At 37.9% G+C, this 17,247-nt stretch overlaps 1 protein-coding gene across 2 annotated transcripts in view; it reads right to left on the minus strand.

The window, feature by feature from the left end:
• SETD3 (SET domain containing 3, actin N3(tau)-histidine methyltransferase) overlaps positions 1–17,247 on the minus strand; it is a 67,537-nt gene that overhangs the window by 26,905 nt on the left and 23,385 nt on the right. For both annotated transcript variants that reach the window (XM_065595661.1, XM_005305843.5), the window contains exons 4-6: positions 15,356–15,504; positions 13,979–14,051; positions 13,101–13,357 (exon numbers count right to left, since the gene is read on the minus strand). In XM_065595661.1, coding sequence (XP_065451733.1) covers positions 13,101–13,357; positions 13,979–14,051; positions 15,356–15,504 — 479 coding nt within the window. The remainder of the gene's footprint in view (positions 1–13,100; positions 13,358–13,978; positions 14,052–15,355; positions 15,505–17,247) is intronic.

Raw genomic sequence — 17,247 nt, forward strand, 5'->3', positions numbered from 1 at the left:
CTCCCCTGTCCTCTCTTCAACCCCCCCCCCCTCGCTCCCTGCCCCCTTACTGTGCTGCCTGGAGCACCGGTGGCTGGCGGTGCTACAGCCGCACCGCCCAGCCGGAGCCAGCCAACACCACCATGCAGCACAGAGCACCGGGTCAGGCCGGGTTCTGCATCTGCGCTGCCCCAAGATCTCACAGCCCACCGCCCAGAGCATTGTGCTGGTGGGGCAAGCTGAGGCTGCGGGGGAGGAGGAACAGCAGGGGAGGGGCTGGGGGCTAGCCTCCCGGGCCAGGAGCTCAGGGGCTAGGCAGGAGGGTCCCGCGGGCCGCATGTGGCCCGCAGGCTGTAGTTTGCCCACCTCAGTTAGAACAGCAGTCCTCAAACTGTGAGTCCTGACCCCAAAGTGGGTCACGACCCTGTTTTAATGGAGTCACCAGGACTGGCATTAGACTTGCTGTGGCCTGGGACCAAAGCCCAAGTCCCACTGCCTGGGGCTGAAGCCAAGGGCTTCAGCCTTAGGTGGTGGGGTTCAGGCTACAATTTCCCCCTCCCAGAGCTGAAGCTCTTGGGCTTTGGCTATGGCACCCACCCAGGACGGTGGGGTTCAGGCTTCAGCTTTGGCCCCTTTGCCTGGGGCAGCAGAGCTCGGGCTTCAGTCCCCCTTCCTGGGGTCGTGTAGTAATTTTTGTTGTCAGAAGGGAGTTATGGTGCAATGAAGTTTGAGAATCGCTGGTCTAGAAAAATATAAACACCTTCCTTAACAGGTGAAGCCAACAATACCTTTCTACGATCAACTGACAGGAAGGGATGTCACCGCACTTTAAAAGGGAGTTCATCATTTAAGGGACTCCACTTTAGATAACCTGTGGAAAAAGACATTCTTTCCCAAGCTTGACTGGAGTGATGCCTGGCAAGGAGATAAGTATACCATCACATTAAATTGATTCCATTAAGAGAGTGTGAATATTCAGACAACATTCAGAACAATTTGAATATCAGAAAGTTACTCCAAATCTGGGTAGTTACCCAGACCACCTTAAAAAAAACATAGTAATGAAATCTTTATTGTAAATTCTGCTGTTGGAACTTTACTAATGTCGCCGAGTGGCCAGCAAAAAGCCAACAGCAGAATTTCCATAGGATATATATAACTCTACAGTTCCAAAACACAGATTTTACATTTTGCTGTAAGAGATCTGGGTAAAGCTTTTCATTTTTAGATTGCTATTCCCAAGCCAGCAGTGTCAGAAACCACCACTGCTGTTTAGTATATTATGTTAAATGGTCTTGGTGGGCTTAGTATAGTTCTCTACCGACAAGACACACAAAGGCACCATTGTAACTAGTACCCTTGTTATTAGCCCAACGAGTGAGTGCATGCTCATTTATTCCTTGATGAGTGAACTATTGTCTCACTGCCAAGACGTGGATCTTCCATAACAAGACTGAAACACACCTGTAAAAAAAAGTATGCGGTAGCTTGTACTGCTAATGCTGTATTAGGATTTCAGCCTCCACAACTTCTTCTCTAACATGATGTAACATTTCTATATTATATATATTCAAACAAATTGGAATACCTGACCTGGTTTACTCTCTGCTCTAAAGCACAAACTAAGATGAATCCAACCCCAAACATGCTGAATTTACACCATCCAATTGCATACTATACCACCAGCCCATCTTCTGCCTGACACTGACCATCCCCCTGCCCCAACTATAGTTCTTATCAACTTGCATTATATATAAAACACATAAGGATATACTTTTAGGTAATAAACTCAACTTTCTAGTACAAGCAGGATCAATCATCTGAAAGAACTGAAATACTAAATGAAAATATTTAACAGCTAACAATCTCCATTATGCAGACAGCAACATCATCATCTAGGGAAAGAACAGCAAAGTAAAAATAAATTTCCCATTGGTCAGATATTTTGTTCACTGTCCAGGTACAGTCAACAAAGTTGTCCATTAACACAAGCATCCATAGAAGAGAGAAAAAAATGTTTGACATCCACAAGTCAGTCCTCTCTTTAGCAGAATAAAGCAATAAAAAATGCAGGCTCCTTTCCTCCTACTGAACTCTTATGGAAGAGAACAGTGATTAAGAGAAAAATTAATGAAAACCTGAAACTGTCTCATCACGCATTACTCTCTTTATGGACATATAGTGTTCCAAAATGTGCAGTTCAAAGCTCAGAATGATCAGCCAATCTTTCCCAAACAGAAGGCTACGGCCCAGCAGCTGAAACAACTGCTACCAAGAAGTTTCTACACCTTCAGAAAAATCAATTAAAGTATTTGTAAGTTTAGTGCTTATGAAAATTCAGCTAGATCTGGAGTTTAAAGTGGTCTATATTCACATAACAGGTACCGAAAAGGCAACTGCAGTGAAAACTTCCTCACAAAGTGATCTTCATTTTTACTTCTAAGTTCCTCTAAGGTGGTCTGGTTTAACTTCACTCTTGTTCAATAGAGTGCCTCACTGAAGCCCCATGTAGCAGGTATGTCATGAGGGTCCACTGTTAATTCAATGGATCACAACCACAACCAAAATGCTATAGTGGATAGCCAAAAGGGAACTTTTCCTATTTTTCAACAACAGAAAAAATTTCTGACAGCATTATGTACTACATGTGTTACACTTATTTTAAGATATCCCTGGTTTCTACCTTGTGCTACAGATTAAATATTCATTTTCTTTTTCTTTTTTAAACTAAGAACTCGCCTTTCTTTTCTCTCCAACTCTCATCCAAACGTCTGTACAAGGAATTAAACTTTGCTTTCCTTTGCAACACATACCAGCCTCTGAATATCACCAAGTCTGAACGTAGAAGATAATCCATTTTGCAATTTAGTTAAATTAATTTTAACAAAGATAAGTCCCCTGAACAATTTTGCAGTGCTTGAGAAATACATCCTTTGAGCATTCCATCAAGAAAAATATTAAATCTGCACAATGAAGTCAAAAGGTTTATGTGGAAATGTACACTTAAGTACACAATGATCTCCCAATCTCCAGTGAGGCTCTCAGTCCCACATCAGGCAGAGGCAACATCTAGGGAAAGAGCCAGCTGCTCCTACTAAGTGCCACACAGTGACCAAAAAAAAAAGCAACAATATCTGCTGGCTGTAGAAATAAGATGTTCATCTGCATTCTCAGCCAGAAAAGGGGTTGGGAACCTCACCTTCTAAAGAGAAGGTTTCAAAGGACATTAATATTTTCTAGTGAAGGCAGCTCCCTTTCATTGTTTCTTGAAGTACAAAAAATTGTACAGATTCTCTCTTTATTCAGATGCAGCAACTAGAATCTTTTATTGCACCGCAGTTTCTATAATTTAACAAATGTTAATTTTTAGGGCTGTCAATCGCAATTAACTCATGTGATTAACTCCAAAAAATTAATCATGATCAATCACAGTTTTAATCGCACTGTAAAACAATAATAGAATACCAATTGAAATTTATTATAAATATTTGTGGATATTTTCCTACATTTCAAATATATTGATTTCAATTACAACACAGAATACGAAGTGTACAGTGCTCACTTTATATTATTTTTTATTACAAATATTTGCACTGTAAAAAAGAAAATAAATAGTATTTTTCAATTCGCCTCATAAAAGTATTGTAGTGCAATCTCTATCGTGAAAGTGCAACTTACAAATGTAGATTTTTTTGCTACATAACTGTACTCAAAAACAAAACAACATAAAACTTTAGAGTCTACAAGTTCATTCAGTCCTACTTCTTGTTCAACCACTTGCTAAGACAAACAAGTTTGTTTACATTTACGGAAGATAATGCTGCCAGCTTCTTATTTACAATGTCACCTGAAAGTGAGAACTGGTGTTCATGTGGCACTTTTGTAGCCAGTTTTGGAAGGTATTTACGTGCCAGATATGCTAAACATTCGTATGCCCCTTCGTGCTTTGGCCACCATTCCAGAGGACATGCGTCCATGCTGATGACGGGTTCTGCTCGATAACAATCCAATGCGGACTGACACATGTTCATTTTCGTCATCTGAGTCAGATGCCACCAGCCGAAGGTTGAGTCTCTTTTTTGGTGGTTTGGCTTCTGTAGTTTCTGCATCGTAGTGTTGCTCTTTCAAGACTTCTGACAGCATGTTCCATATCTCGTCCCTCTCAGATTTTGGAAGGCACTTGAGATTCTTAAACCTGGGGTCGAGTGCTGCAGCTATCTTTAGAAAGCTCACATTGGTACCTTCTATGCATTTTGTCAAATCTGCAGTGAAAGTGTTCTTAAATACCACAAAATGTGCTGGGTCATCATCCGAGACTGCTGTAACATGAAATATATGGCAGAATGCTGGTAAAACACAGAGCAAATTTTTTTAAAGAAAGTCATTAGCATGGAAACACGTCCTCTGGAATGGTGGCCAAAGCACGAAGGGGCATACGAATGTTTAGCATATCTGGCACGTAAATACCTTCCAAAACTGGCTACAAAAGTGCCACATGAACACCAGTTCTCACTTTCAGGTGACATTGTAAATAAGAAGCAGGCAGCATTATCTTCCGTAAATGTAAACAAACTTGTTTGTCTTAGCAAGTGGTTGAACAAGAAGTAGGACTGAATGAACTTGTAGACTCTAAAGTTTTATGTTGTTTTGTTTTTAGTACAGTTATGTAGCAAAAAAAAAATCTACATTTTTAAGTTGCACTTTCACGACAAAGATCGCACTACAGTACTTTTATGAGGCGAATTGAAAAATACTATTTATTTTGTTTATCTTTTATACAGTGCAAATATTTGTAATAAAAAATTATATAAAGTGAGCACTGTACACTTTGTATTCTGTGTTGTAACTGAAATCAATATATTTGAAAATGTAGAAAAACATCCACAAATATTTATAATAAATTTCAATTGGTATTCTATTATTAACAGTACAATTAATCAGGATTAATTTTTTTAACCGTTTGACAACCATATTAATTTTCTATTTTACATTTAACATGATTTTAAAAATTAATTACAACTACAAATTAAATAGTTGTCTTATAATGGGGCAGCCAATAGAAGAACAATAGCCTCCATCATTCTTGGGGAGAAAATGCTGTAATCTACTGCCACTGGCCCTTTGGTGTGAGGAAGAATTAAAGTAGCATTCCAGCATTTCCACCTGCACTGATCTATGCAGAAACTGCTCTGTAGTTAACTACAAACATGCAGCCAGATGCAGCTGGGAGGAAAAAAACCAAACAGGAAATCCAATGAATATTCCTTCAAAAAGCCACAAAGTATATTTATAAAGAAAATATAACAAAGAATCTCATAGTGAATGACTAAACTATACGACTCCCTCTTGTGCTTATTATACTACATTTCAGTGCAGAAAAAACACAAACCCAACATTAAACCACAAACATTTGGACTCTGTTCACCCTTCAGTGCACATACAATGCCCATAAATGTTAACAGAAGTTACACGCACACATATCCAGGAAAGAAGAAAACTCTATGTACAAAAGTTCTCTTTGGAACAAACTACCTCTTAAAAGAAAAGCTACTTAGATATTAGGCTTCTGATTTCAAAATTTCCTGCTCTATATAAGTAGCATTCCAGGGCCCAAATATACCTTTCAAGTCCATCTGCAAGAATTTTTTCCCCTTAACTATTTTTTAGTTATCAAATTACACACATTTAAAAAGGTGTCAGTTTGGTTTATAGGTCCTGGCTAACATGCTCAAGGGTTTATTTTTGTCTACTCAGCCTCACACCTGTTTTTGCTTATCAAACCAGACTACAGTTTAGCTTGTAACAGCTGTTAAATGCAGAAGTCTGCCTGTTCTTCATGTGTATCCAAGACTAGTCATTTTGGGAAGGGTTTAGAAATATGCTCTTATGAGAATACCCCATTTATGGAGAAGCTAGTGAAACAAAGCAGACAACCACCAGTCAAACATTTAAATCTGCATGCACATGAAAAGCGAATCTGTTTTAATGACTATCAATCTTATTTGTGAAGTAAACCAAGTATCTAAGTGACTGCTCCATTAACCCACTAAATTCCTAAGAGTCACTAAAGAGGTACATTGTGCAAGCTAAAACCAATCCAGAATGAAGGGGTTAAAATCTTTTTACTTCACTCAATAGTCTCATCCTTCCTTCTAATGTTTGCAGTCATCATCAAAACACCTTCTATTTTAAGATGCCACAAGTTCTGCCTTCTGTGGTGGTGTAGTTATTCAGAATGTGGAAGAAGTTGGAAGACTGGTTTGTATTGTTAGGGGCAAGTATCAAATTCGAAAAGATTAGTCTGAATGTCTAAATCCTGGTCACACTGGCCAGCTTTAATACAAATTTCTACACTAAAAACATGGGAAGTACTAAAGGAAATAAGTGGTGCATGAAATTAAATATTGTATTCCCCTTTGAAAAGCATGCAACTTACACTCAACATAGAGTAGCAACCTTTATGGTTAGGAAGCAAGACCACTTTTATTATTAATTCATTTCTGGCCCTACTCCCAGTTCCATTTCCACAGGCTTATAACTTCCAAAATCATTCACCGTTTGGATCCATACTTTCAATGCTAGACTTCTTCCCAAAAAGTGATATTTGTGCATGTGTGTAAAATTATACCAACATTGCTATTGGTTTTTCTGATTTATGAAAAAGGATTTTTTGTTTTGGTCGTGGACAGAGATGGCAGTATCAGGAGCCAGGTTGCAGGACTGCTTGGACAACCGAGCCCAGCACAGGTAGGGGTAAGGCCAGGATAGGATGGACTTTGTGGGGTGCAACCCCTGCTCCCCTGGAAAGCCCAAGTTTTCCACCACCCCATCTTCATCCCAGCTCTACTCACTACCCCCAAGGTCCCATTGCTTCCTCTTAGGGTTTCCCACCACTCTGCATTCTCTTACTTCTTTTTTTTAGAGCTGGTCTATCTCCAATCAAAACCATTGCATAATGGGAACTAGCACAAACCCCAATGCAAATGAAAATGACTATTAATATTTGATAGCATACAGCCATTGTAGCCCAATGCATCAATGGCAAATGGAATGAGTAAAACCTGGGAATCAAAAATTCCTAAATTCCAAACCCAGATCTGGCAATGATTCATTGTGTGATCTTAGGTGAGTCACTTAGGCCAAGTCTCTGCTAGAAAGGATTTGCTGATACAGCTATAGCAGCAAAAAAACAAAACAAAACCCCTCTTAGTGTAGATGCAGCTTATACAAACAAAAATGTGCTTTTGCTAGTATAGCTTATACCATTACCCCAAGTGAAAAAAGTTATACCAGCAAAAGCAAATTTTACTATACATTACTATATAAAAGCTTCTAGTGTAGACCTGGCCTAGGTCTCATTTTCCCCCTTTGTAAAACTGAAGATCAAATCATGCTTGTTCTGTGCTTTGGAAACAACTTTGATGCCCAAGTACGTGTTTCTTTTTTAGAATCAGTAGATAAAGTTTATTTGAATATTTTTGCTATTACATATACTAGGGCTATCGATTAATCACAGTTAACTCATGCGATTAACTTAAAAAAATTAATCATGATTAAAAAAATTAATAGTGATTAATTCCAGTTTTAATCGCACTATTAAACAATAGAATACCAACTGAAATTTATTAAATATTTTGGATGATTTCTACATTTTCATATATATTGTATTCTGTGTTGTAATTGAAATCAGAGTGTATATTATTCTGGATTACAAATATTTGCACTGTAAAAGATAAACAAAAAAGAAATAGTATTTTTCAGTTCACCTCATACAAGTACTGTAGTGCAATCTCTGTGTTGTGAAAGTGCAGCTTAAAAAAAAAAATCTACATTTGTGTTACATAACTGCACTCAAAAACAAAACCATGTAAAACTTCAGAGCCTACAAGTCCACTCAGTTCTACTTCTTGTTCAACCAATTGCTAAGACAAACAAGTTTGTTTACATTTACAGGAGATACTGCTGCCCTCTTCTTATTTACAATGTCACCAGAAAGTGAGAACAGGCATTTGCGTGTCACTTTTGTAGCTGGCATTGCAAAGTATTTTGGTGCCAGATATGCTAAACATTCACATGCCTCTTCATGCTTCTGCCACTATTCCAGAGGAGATGCTTCCATGCTCAGGACACTCATTTAAAAAAAATAATGCGTTAAATAAATTTGTGACTGAACTCCTTGGGGGAGAATTGTATGTCCCCTACCCTGTTTTACCTGCATTCTTGCATATATTTCATGTTATAGCAGTCTCGGATGATGGCCCAGCATTTTGTTCATTTTAAAAACACTTTCACTGCAGATTTGACAAAATGCAAAGAAGGGACCAATGCGAGATTTCTAAAGATAGCTATAGCACTTGACCCACGGTTTAAGAATCTGAAGTGCCTTCAAAAATCTGAGAGGGACGAGGTGTGGAGCATGCTTTCAAAAGTCTTAAAAGAGCAACACTCCGATGAGGAAACTACAGAACCCGAATCACCAAAACAGAAAATCAACCTTCAGCTGGTGGCAAGTGACTCACATAATGAAAATGAACATCCATCGGTCCGCACTGCTTTGGATTGTTATCGAGCAGAACCCATCATCAGCATGAACCTATGTCCCCTGGAATGGTGGTTGAAGCATGAAGGGACATCTGAATCTTTACCGTATCTGGCACGTAAATACCTTGCAGTGCCAGCTACAACAGTGCCATGAGAACGCCTGTTCTCATTTTCAGGTGACATTGTAAACAAGAAGTGGACAGCAGTATCTCCTGCAAACGTAAACAAATTAGTTTGTCTGAGCGATTGGCTGAACAAGAAGTAGGACTGAGTGGACTTACATTGTTTTATTTTTGAATGCAGTTTTTTTGTACATAATTCTACATTTGTAAGTTCAACTTTCATGATAAAGAGATTGCACTACAGTACTTTTTCAGTTCACTTAATACAATACGATTTCTTTTTTTTTTTTTTACAGTGCAAGTACTTGCAATCAAAAATAAAGTGAGCATTGTACACTTTGTATTGTGTCGTAATTGAAATCAATATATTTGAAAATTTAGAAAACATCCAAAAATATTTAAATAAATGGTATTCTGTTATTAAGTGTGATTAATCACATGATTAATCGCGATAAATTTTTCTAATCACTTGACAGTCCTAACATATACTAAAGACTAAAATTAACCTAGAGCTCTTTTTCAAAGAACAAAATCCATCATATGCGTCTGACGAAGCGTGTATTCACCCACAAAAGCTTATGCTTCAATACATCTGTTAGTCTTAAAGGTGCCACAGGACTCTCTGTTGCTTTTTACTGATCCAGACTAACACAGCTACCCCTCTGATACTAGTATATTCTCCGGGAACCCTATGTGCCGAACAAGTTGAAAATCTCACTAGTGCATTATTGATGAATGCCAGTTAATAAATACACTGGGCCAGATCCACTATTGTGATATGGCTGCTATGTATTACCCCAGTGATGCAAAACGGCTGTAAATCCAGCTTAACTTGTCAGTTACAATGGGTTTATGGCTGCCTGGGTGTTATTGGAGTGGCACAAATCAACTGGAACATACCAGTTAATCTGGCCCCATATATTTATATATCAATCACTTTTCTTTCCAAAGGAAACCAAATCAAAGTGCTACAAACTAATATATAAATTATATATGCATAAAGGGATCACTTCACCAACCACTGAAATGCAGTCTACCTTATGATGAAACAGCAGCTGTTTAATAATTCAGCTGCATTATACAAAAGTTTAAAGCAGGAAGAAAAGCATGCCACAGAGGAGTTTCAGGTAAAGGGAATCTAGCCAGGACATCTGTGTATTTGCAAAAAGGGCCATGGGGATCTGTGATGATCACAAGTGCCCAGGACCTTAGTTTTAACAACTAAATAAAAAAAACAAAACAAAAACAAACAAACAAAAAAACACCACTCCCATTAGTAAACACCCTGTTGGAGGAGTATTAATTTAATGTTGACTCAGAGGGAAGGGTGCCATCTACTGAATCATCTAAACAACTTCCACGGAGTCCTTCCATCTAAAATATTAACATATCCCAAACCAATCAGAAACCGGCTGATCACTACCACAAGGTATTACAGTTGGAATTATTAGGTAAATTCACACTTCTGAATCAAAGTAGTACCGCGCCAATCTTTATACAAATACAAATATATTACTAAGCAGAATAGTGAAGTCTGTGTGATCATGCACAGGCGATTCCCCCATTAATGCTGTTCTAAAACCAGTTATTGATTTAGTGTAGATATTCTGCCTGGAAAGTCACACCAGTTTCTTCTCCCAAAGAATTATTTTTCTGGCATTTTTCTATCCTAGCACAATTTACAACATGGTTTGCAAATACTTAACACAAACCAGTTTATTAATTACAAAACTATTTTCATGGCAATTTTTAAATACTGAAGAAATATAAAAGATCTTAAAATTCAATACATACTGAAACAAAACAACAGCCAAGTCTAAACAGAGATGGTTTGCTGCTTGTCTGATTTTTGATCAGACACATGGCTGCTGCGTGCGCACATCACTAAGTTAGAAGTCAGGGATTTTTATTTTTAGCAACACAAGCTTGTTGCAAGATGAAGTTCCACATAAAAGATCTCAGCTAGATTTCCTTGGGGGGGAAAGGGGGGGGGTATAAAAAATGAACTAAGTTAGACATTCTGTAATGGTCACACTTGAACAGATTTAATATTCCAGTTTGGGTGCCATGCAATCATAATGATCATCAATGAGAAGCAAGGTTCCAGGTACCTGGGACCATAATGTGGTACAGCAAGACTACCAGAACTAGAGAGCCAATTCTGGACATTCACATTAATCTAAAGTTCAAATGACTTGAACTAGTTTCCACATCCTCTCCCCTGTACACAAGTTGACTTAGATCACAACAAACAAAGCTAATCATATCAATCAGTTAACGTTTATCAAACAGCTACAAAAGAGATAACTCCCTGAAATATTATAAAAAATTCAGATGTTCTTTTCCTTGCCAAAACATTTAAGCAATCACTTGCAACTTAGACACACACTCCCCACTGTTCTATTAATACTTTACATTATAACATTGTATTCTACATAGAATCTTATACAACATCATACTTATCACAGTAGTATCAGTTTATGCATATTGGCCAGTCACTGCAAAGAAATTCTGCAACATATTATGTGCAGACAAGTCCATTATGTTTAGTCACTTTTCTCAGCAAACCATGCTTTAGCTCTGGCCTTAGGTTTATTTTAATAACTAAGGCCCTGATCACGGCAAACACTTATGCACATGCCTAGCTTTAATATTATGAGTAAACCCCAAAGTAAATCCAATTAAATCAATGTGACTAAGTAATGGTAGTAAAATTAAGCACACACAGGTATTTGCAGGATCAGGGAATTAGGCTAGGCTTGCACTTAATGCGGCAGGTACAGTACAGACAGCACATGCCAGCTATGCCCTGGCTGGGATGATTTAGCTGGGAATTGGTCCTGCTTTGAGCAGGGGGTTGGACTAGATGACCTCTTGAGGTCCCTTCCAACTCTGATATTCTATGATTCTATCACATGTGAAATAGCAGTGTAGACCATGAGATGTGGCTTAGGTGAGTAGAGTGCCCTACATGCCTGAACCCCCAGAGTATGCACCCTACACAGCTCTCTATATGCCCAAACAGTGCCTCCCATGTCTACACTGCTATTTTTAGGAGTGTAGTGTCCTGCTTTCTCCACCACAGTAAAGGCTCCAGCAGAGGGGAAGGCAGCAGGGAAAGGCTTTGGCAACTCCCTGACATAAGCTTTTCCTCCCTGCCTCTCCACTGCCAGAGCCTTTCACTGCAGTGTATAGATACATGCATAGTGCCTGTACTCTACATGCCACCAAGCACTAATCATATTCATACTGTGCTAGTAATTCCTTTTAAAATCATTAGAACTACTTGAGCAAGATAAGATACTACTTAGCATGACTAAAGTGGCATTATATGCTCCCTTCCATAACACCCCTCTACCCCCCAGACAGAAGTATATAGCTGGCAGTGCAGCTGTGGACTGCCAGCTATGAGTAGCGTAGGGGGAGGTTTGGCAGTGCACAGAGTTGACTTCACTACCCTGCTATGAATTTTGTCCCAAAATAAGGAAGGAGGCAAAAGCCCACCATTCTCTGCTAGAACACTGCTCCCATGATGCTACTCAGCTCCAAAGGAGTATCGTTTCCTTTGATGACCATCCATTATCTGTCAAAGAACTGCGTTTTCAAAAATTGTCTCTAAGTGCATTAAGCACTAACAGCAGTTGGCAAGTTGACATTCTGATGGGAGTAAACCTATCTAACCTCTTTGAACAAGAAAACCATGAGCAGAATTTTTTAACCTTTGTTAACTGAAAGAAAGTAGTTAATAGAAACTGTTTGAAAGACCAGACTATTCCTTAGTTTTATCAATGTCTTTCAACCTCTCCTACTTCCAAACAGACGCTCTTTGTCTACAATCTCCTGTTGGAAACCCAGGAGTGTCACGTGCTCCTTATATGCGAATAATGCCATAAGCAGCTTTGATGACTGGATAGCAAGTGCTTCCTTGGCAATGACAGAGCCCCATCCACTCCCAATATTGATTATGCCTGTATGCCAAAGTAATATTTCGCTACTTTGTGACAAACTCATTTAAAGGATTACATCAAAAATTTGATGAGAAATGTATACAAAAACTTTTGTATCATATCTCCACATTTCCATTTTGCTACTGGATGGACAGAGTTGTATTTAAAAAAAATAATAAAAAAACCTATATTACACTAAAGAAAACCTATTACAGAGCAGTGCATATATGATATAAATGAAAGACACTTATAGAATTAAGTTTCTCCTACTTTAATTAAAATGACTTTCACTTTGTTTCCTGTAAATTCTGTTACATTTTAACAAACCTATTAAAATATGACATCTCAGCAGTAGACAAACATAAGTGAGAAGTTATATGTAATGACTCATATTTTCAGTTTTTCTAACAGCAATAATTTTTTTAAATCATATAATGTCATTGTTTTACCCCTTTTCTCTCAAAAGCCCATAAGTGCAATATATTCCATACATTAAATTTAAGCTGCTTACCTGAATGACTTTGTAGAAATAGGCATACTGTCTAGCTGTATTTTTATATTGGCTGAAGACATCATGTATGGCCTGAGTTGACTGAAGATACTGCACTTCATCTTCTTCAAAATATAGAGGGGTATCATATTCACTGGGGAGAGTTTGGATGTATGGCAGCCAGAAAGAGTTAGGATTGGCTCGTTCACAAAGAAGATGGAATGCCAATGTGATATTGCCCATTGCCTGGAGAATTCGGTCTTGAGAATACAAGGACCCTGAATTAACCATAAAGATTAGTAAATGGCTGAACTAATTGCCTTGAAAATAGTTATACTGAATTTATTTTAAATTAATATAATTAAAAACTGTGCATGCGTATTGTACCATAAAAGTGTCTGGGGTCACCAGTGTACAGAAGTGCCTGAGATAGGAGATGGTTATCTTGAGTGCCTGTCATACAGCTATGTGGTATCTTTATGACATTAGGATACATTTTTGTATGGTTAAAAAAAGATTAATCCAAATTAAGATATCAAAACATAAGCAGCTGACTATCTACATTTATAGCACATTTCATCTCCACACGCATTAGAAACTACCGAAACACATCAGGAATTCCATCACCACTGAAATGCATCCACCCTCTGAGGTGAGAATGGCAGCCAGGCAGATACCTGGTGCATGGGGCAGGGAGGGAGATGGGAAAAGAGGAGAGGGCGGCAGAGGGAGGAATGGAAGAGGGAAATTAAATTCTGGTCATTGATACTTCAAGATTCTAGATACTGAAAACCTGATGTTTAGACCGCTATTCCATTCCCAAGTCAATTTGTAATGCTGTATCAAAGAAACTCTTCTCTTTGCACATATTTATAAGGAACCTCAAAAATTGCTCTTACCTAACACTGAATTTTTAGCTGATTCAACGGTCATCAGCAACTTTCTAGGAACCCAAAGAAACAACTCTTCTGCCTAGAGGGGGGGAAACAAAAACAAAATTAAAAAAAAAACAAGAAAGTTCAGAAATGTAGTTACTGTTTCACATGAAATATAACAAAAAACCTGTTTCTCTAAAATATTTCAAATATACATGTAAGAAAATTAAGAATTTCCTGTCTTTTTTAAATCCTAAAGTTATTTTGCACCAAGACTCCTCACCCATCCACTACCAAGTAAACTTAAATGCTATGAGAACTTCTTACATTACGATATTACATTACATTATGACTTAAAGCACATAGGTCGAGCCACTACTTGATTTAAAACATCATGTATAAATATTACCTTAACAACAGAATGTTAACATGAATTTATCTAGGTTACAAAGTCAAGCACTCAATACTTAGGAAGTACCCAAAATTAAGATGCCTGCACCACCTTAATTCTTCCCCCCATGTGTATGTGTTATGATGCCGTCTCTAATTACGTGAAAAATAGTATGTGATCACAGGACCCTTGTCTCTTTTAGTGCATGGGATGGAGGAAACTGTTCAATATTTTATCCTCATCATTCAATTAGCTGCCCTTGCTTTATTAACTACACACCATCTAAATCCAGTAATGAATATGGAAATATTCATTTCCTTGGTGTCCTTGCTATGGCATTTTTCAACATAGTATCTGAGTGTCTCATGCACATTAACAATTGTCTCCACTGCAAGATAATAGAGCGTTATTATCCGAATTTTACAGTTGGGAAACATACAGGAGAGAACCTTTACCCCAATGGACTTGCAAACTAAGAATGAGAAAAATACAATTTTGATATATACTGTACAAGGTGACCAAAAGATGGATTTAAAACAAATCAGTGTTTATTTAAATTCACCTTCAAATAAATATTAATATTTGGTTTGGCAAACTGATGCAATTAAAAATGTGTATTTTAGGAAGGAATTCGAAAAAATTAGTGAAAACCTGGTACCCTGGGGGTAGGCAGGGAGTAGCAGAAGGGAGTATGTAGAATGAGGCATAAAGACACAAGGAATGGTTAGCTAAATGGTTTGGGCAGAATAAATAACCCAACTAAGGATTCATAATTAACGCTTTTACACAACCCATCAAACAACTGCCCAATGTTAAAGAACAATACTAAATGTCTATTGTAAATTTTCTCTTACATATATATAGTTTACAATATATTTATAACAGTAGTTCCAGTAAAGTGAACTCTACATTGGAGAGACAGAAAAGAATGGTTTCAATGTCCTGCTGTCACATTTTCAATACATTTACAGACATGATTTTCTAATACGACCAAATGTTCATACGTTCACCTTTATCTCTCTTGTTGCTTTCAAACCAAAGCCCTCTTCTTCAAAATTTGCTAATTCAAAACCCTCTGTGGATGCTCCATTTTCAGTGGCCCATTTCATTAGTTCAGGAAAATAGTCTTCTCTTTTTCCATCAAAGATAACAGACAAACCTATATGCACAATTTATAAAAACACAGAAATGAGAGGATCTAACAGGCCACAGAGGGTCAATATAAACCACATGTAAATGAAAAACTCCTAACTATCCCACAGCTATCCTTTGAAGAGGTTGGATCAGAACTGGTCTTTGTTAAAAGTAACTCAGTAATATTCTACAGTCATATCCAATTTTAGTCAACCTAAACATTGCCACATTTGCTTACCAGGCACCTTCGAAATGGCAAATCAAACTAGTCTGTGAAAGAATATGTATGAAAATTCTCTTTTCCTTTTTTCATTTAAATGATCTGAGAGTAAAGTCATTCCAATGCTAAGTGTTGATGATAACTGCATTGATCAGGACACACAAGTGAATGTGGACAGACCAAGGGATGGATTTAAGTGGAAGGTTCCAACTTTACAGTGGGTAGGGATGCAGCATGTCTGCCCAGCTACCTCCCCGTCATTTCTTAATACCAGGCATTTAATTGGGTCCAGTGCAGAGTTACAGGGCTCCGCAACATATAACCAGCAACTTGGGCTAGATCCTCCTCAGGCTAGCCTTAGGCTTCAGCTCTCTTCTGAATCCTCTCACCCTCCCCCGGGTGAGTAAGAGGGTACCAAAGGGGATCCTCGGTTTGTGAAGACTTCAGGTCTCACCTTCTGCTACAGGGTACACCAGCAAAACCCTAGGTCTCATTTACCTCTGGGAACAGGCCATTTTAGCCTTCATAGGCACTAGATATTGGCTACTGGGGAGCCAGCAATTAGCTTGGTCACCCCTCTTGCCTCCACCTGGTATCTATTTCCTGCCTAATCCAATCCCAAGATGATCACAATGAAAATGTTCTAAAAAACAGGGTTATTTTAGTTCAATATCTCTGACCAACTGATCTACATAACACTAGTGTAGAATGTATACATTTCAGATATGTGCTAATTTGCACATTTATTCTTATGATCATTTACTCTTGAAAACAAGTTCAAAATGCTCACGGTAAGCAATTTCCAGCCTTTTTTGTTATTTTTCTGTACTTTCTACAGAGACAGAAAATCCTCTGTAAAATAACTATGAAGCGCCTTCAAACAAACAATATTTTGGATGCACATAATACTTATTTATCCATAATATTACATGTACATAATAAATGTGTGCAATAGTATTATGGTTAAAAGTTTCTGTATTTTTCAGTGAAAAAGTACACAATGTAAAATATTCAAACTCTGATTCCCCCATTCTCAACCCATTCGCAACCCACCCAAGCATCCGTTTTGCTACTAGACCACACAAGTTTAAATGAGCAGAAGTCAAGAAACTCAGTGAATAGCTTTAACTCTGCTACTGTATATATGCATTGTGGTAGGATATAAGGCAGGGTATCTATTACATAATACTAGACAATGGGACCTAACACCAGAAAACAACAGCAGTCAGAGAGGGAAGAAACATAATTCAAGTTCATCCCGATCCAAATACACGATGAAGTCACTCAAACAGTATCAGTTTAATCTTTGATATGCCTGTTGTCAGGAGGTGATGTTTAAAAGCCTAAGCTACTTTTAACAATGTGAGGTTTTTATGCATTAATCAGTATCTATTCTTGTAGTTCTCGTAAAATGAATGACAAGTAAAATACCTACTGAATGCTAAGAGGTACAGCGATGACCACCATAAAAAGAACGGGTTATTTATACTAAACTTGAATAAAACATTTTAATAGTATATTCCCAGATAAAAACTAAATTAATATAGA

This window comes from Chrysemys picta, chromosome 4, assembly GCF_011386835.1.
Source record: "Chrysemys picta bellii isolate R12L10 chromosome 4, ASM1138683v2, whole genome shotgun sequence".
In the NCBI taxonomy this organism is placed as follows: Eukaryota; Metazoa; Chordata; order Testudines; family Emydidae; genus Chrysemys; species Chrysemys picta.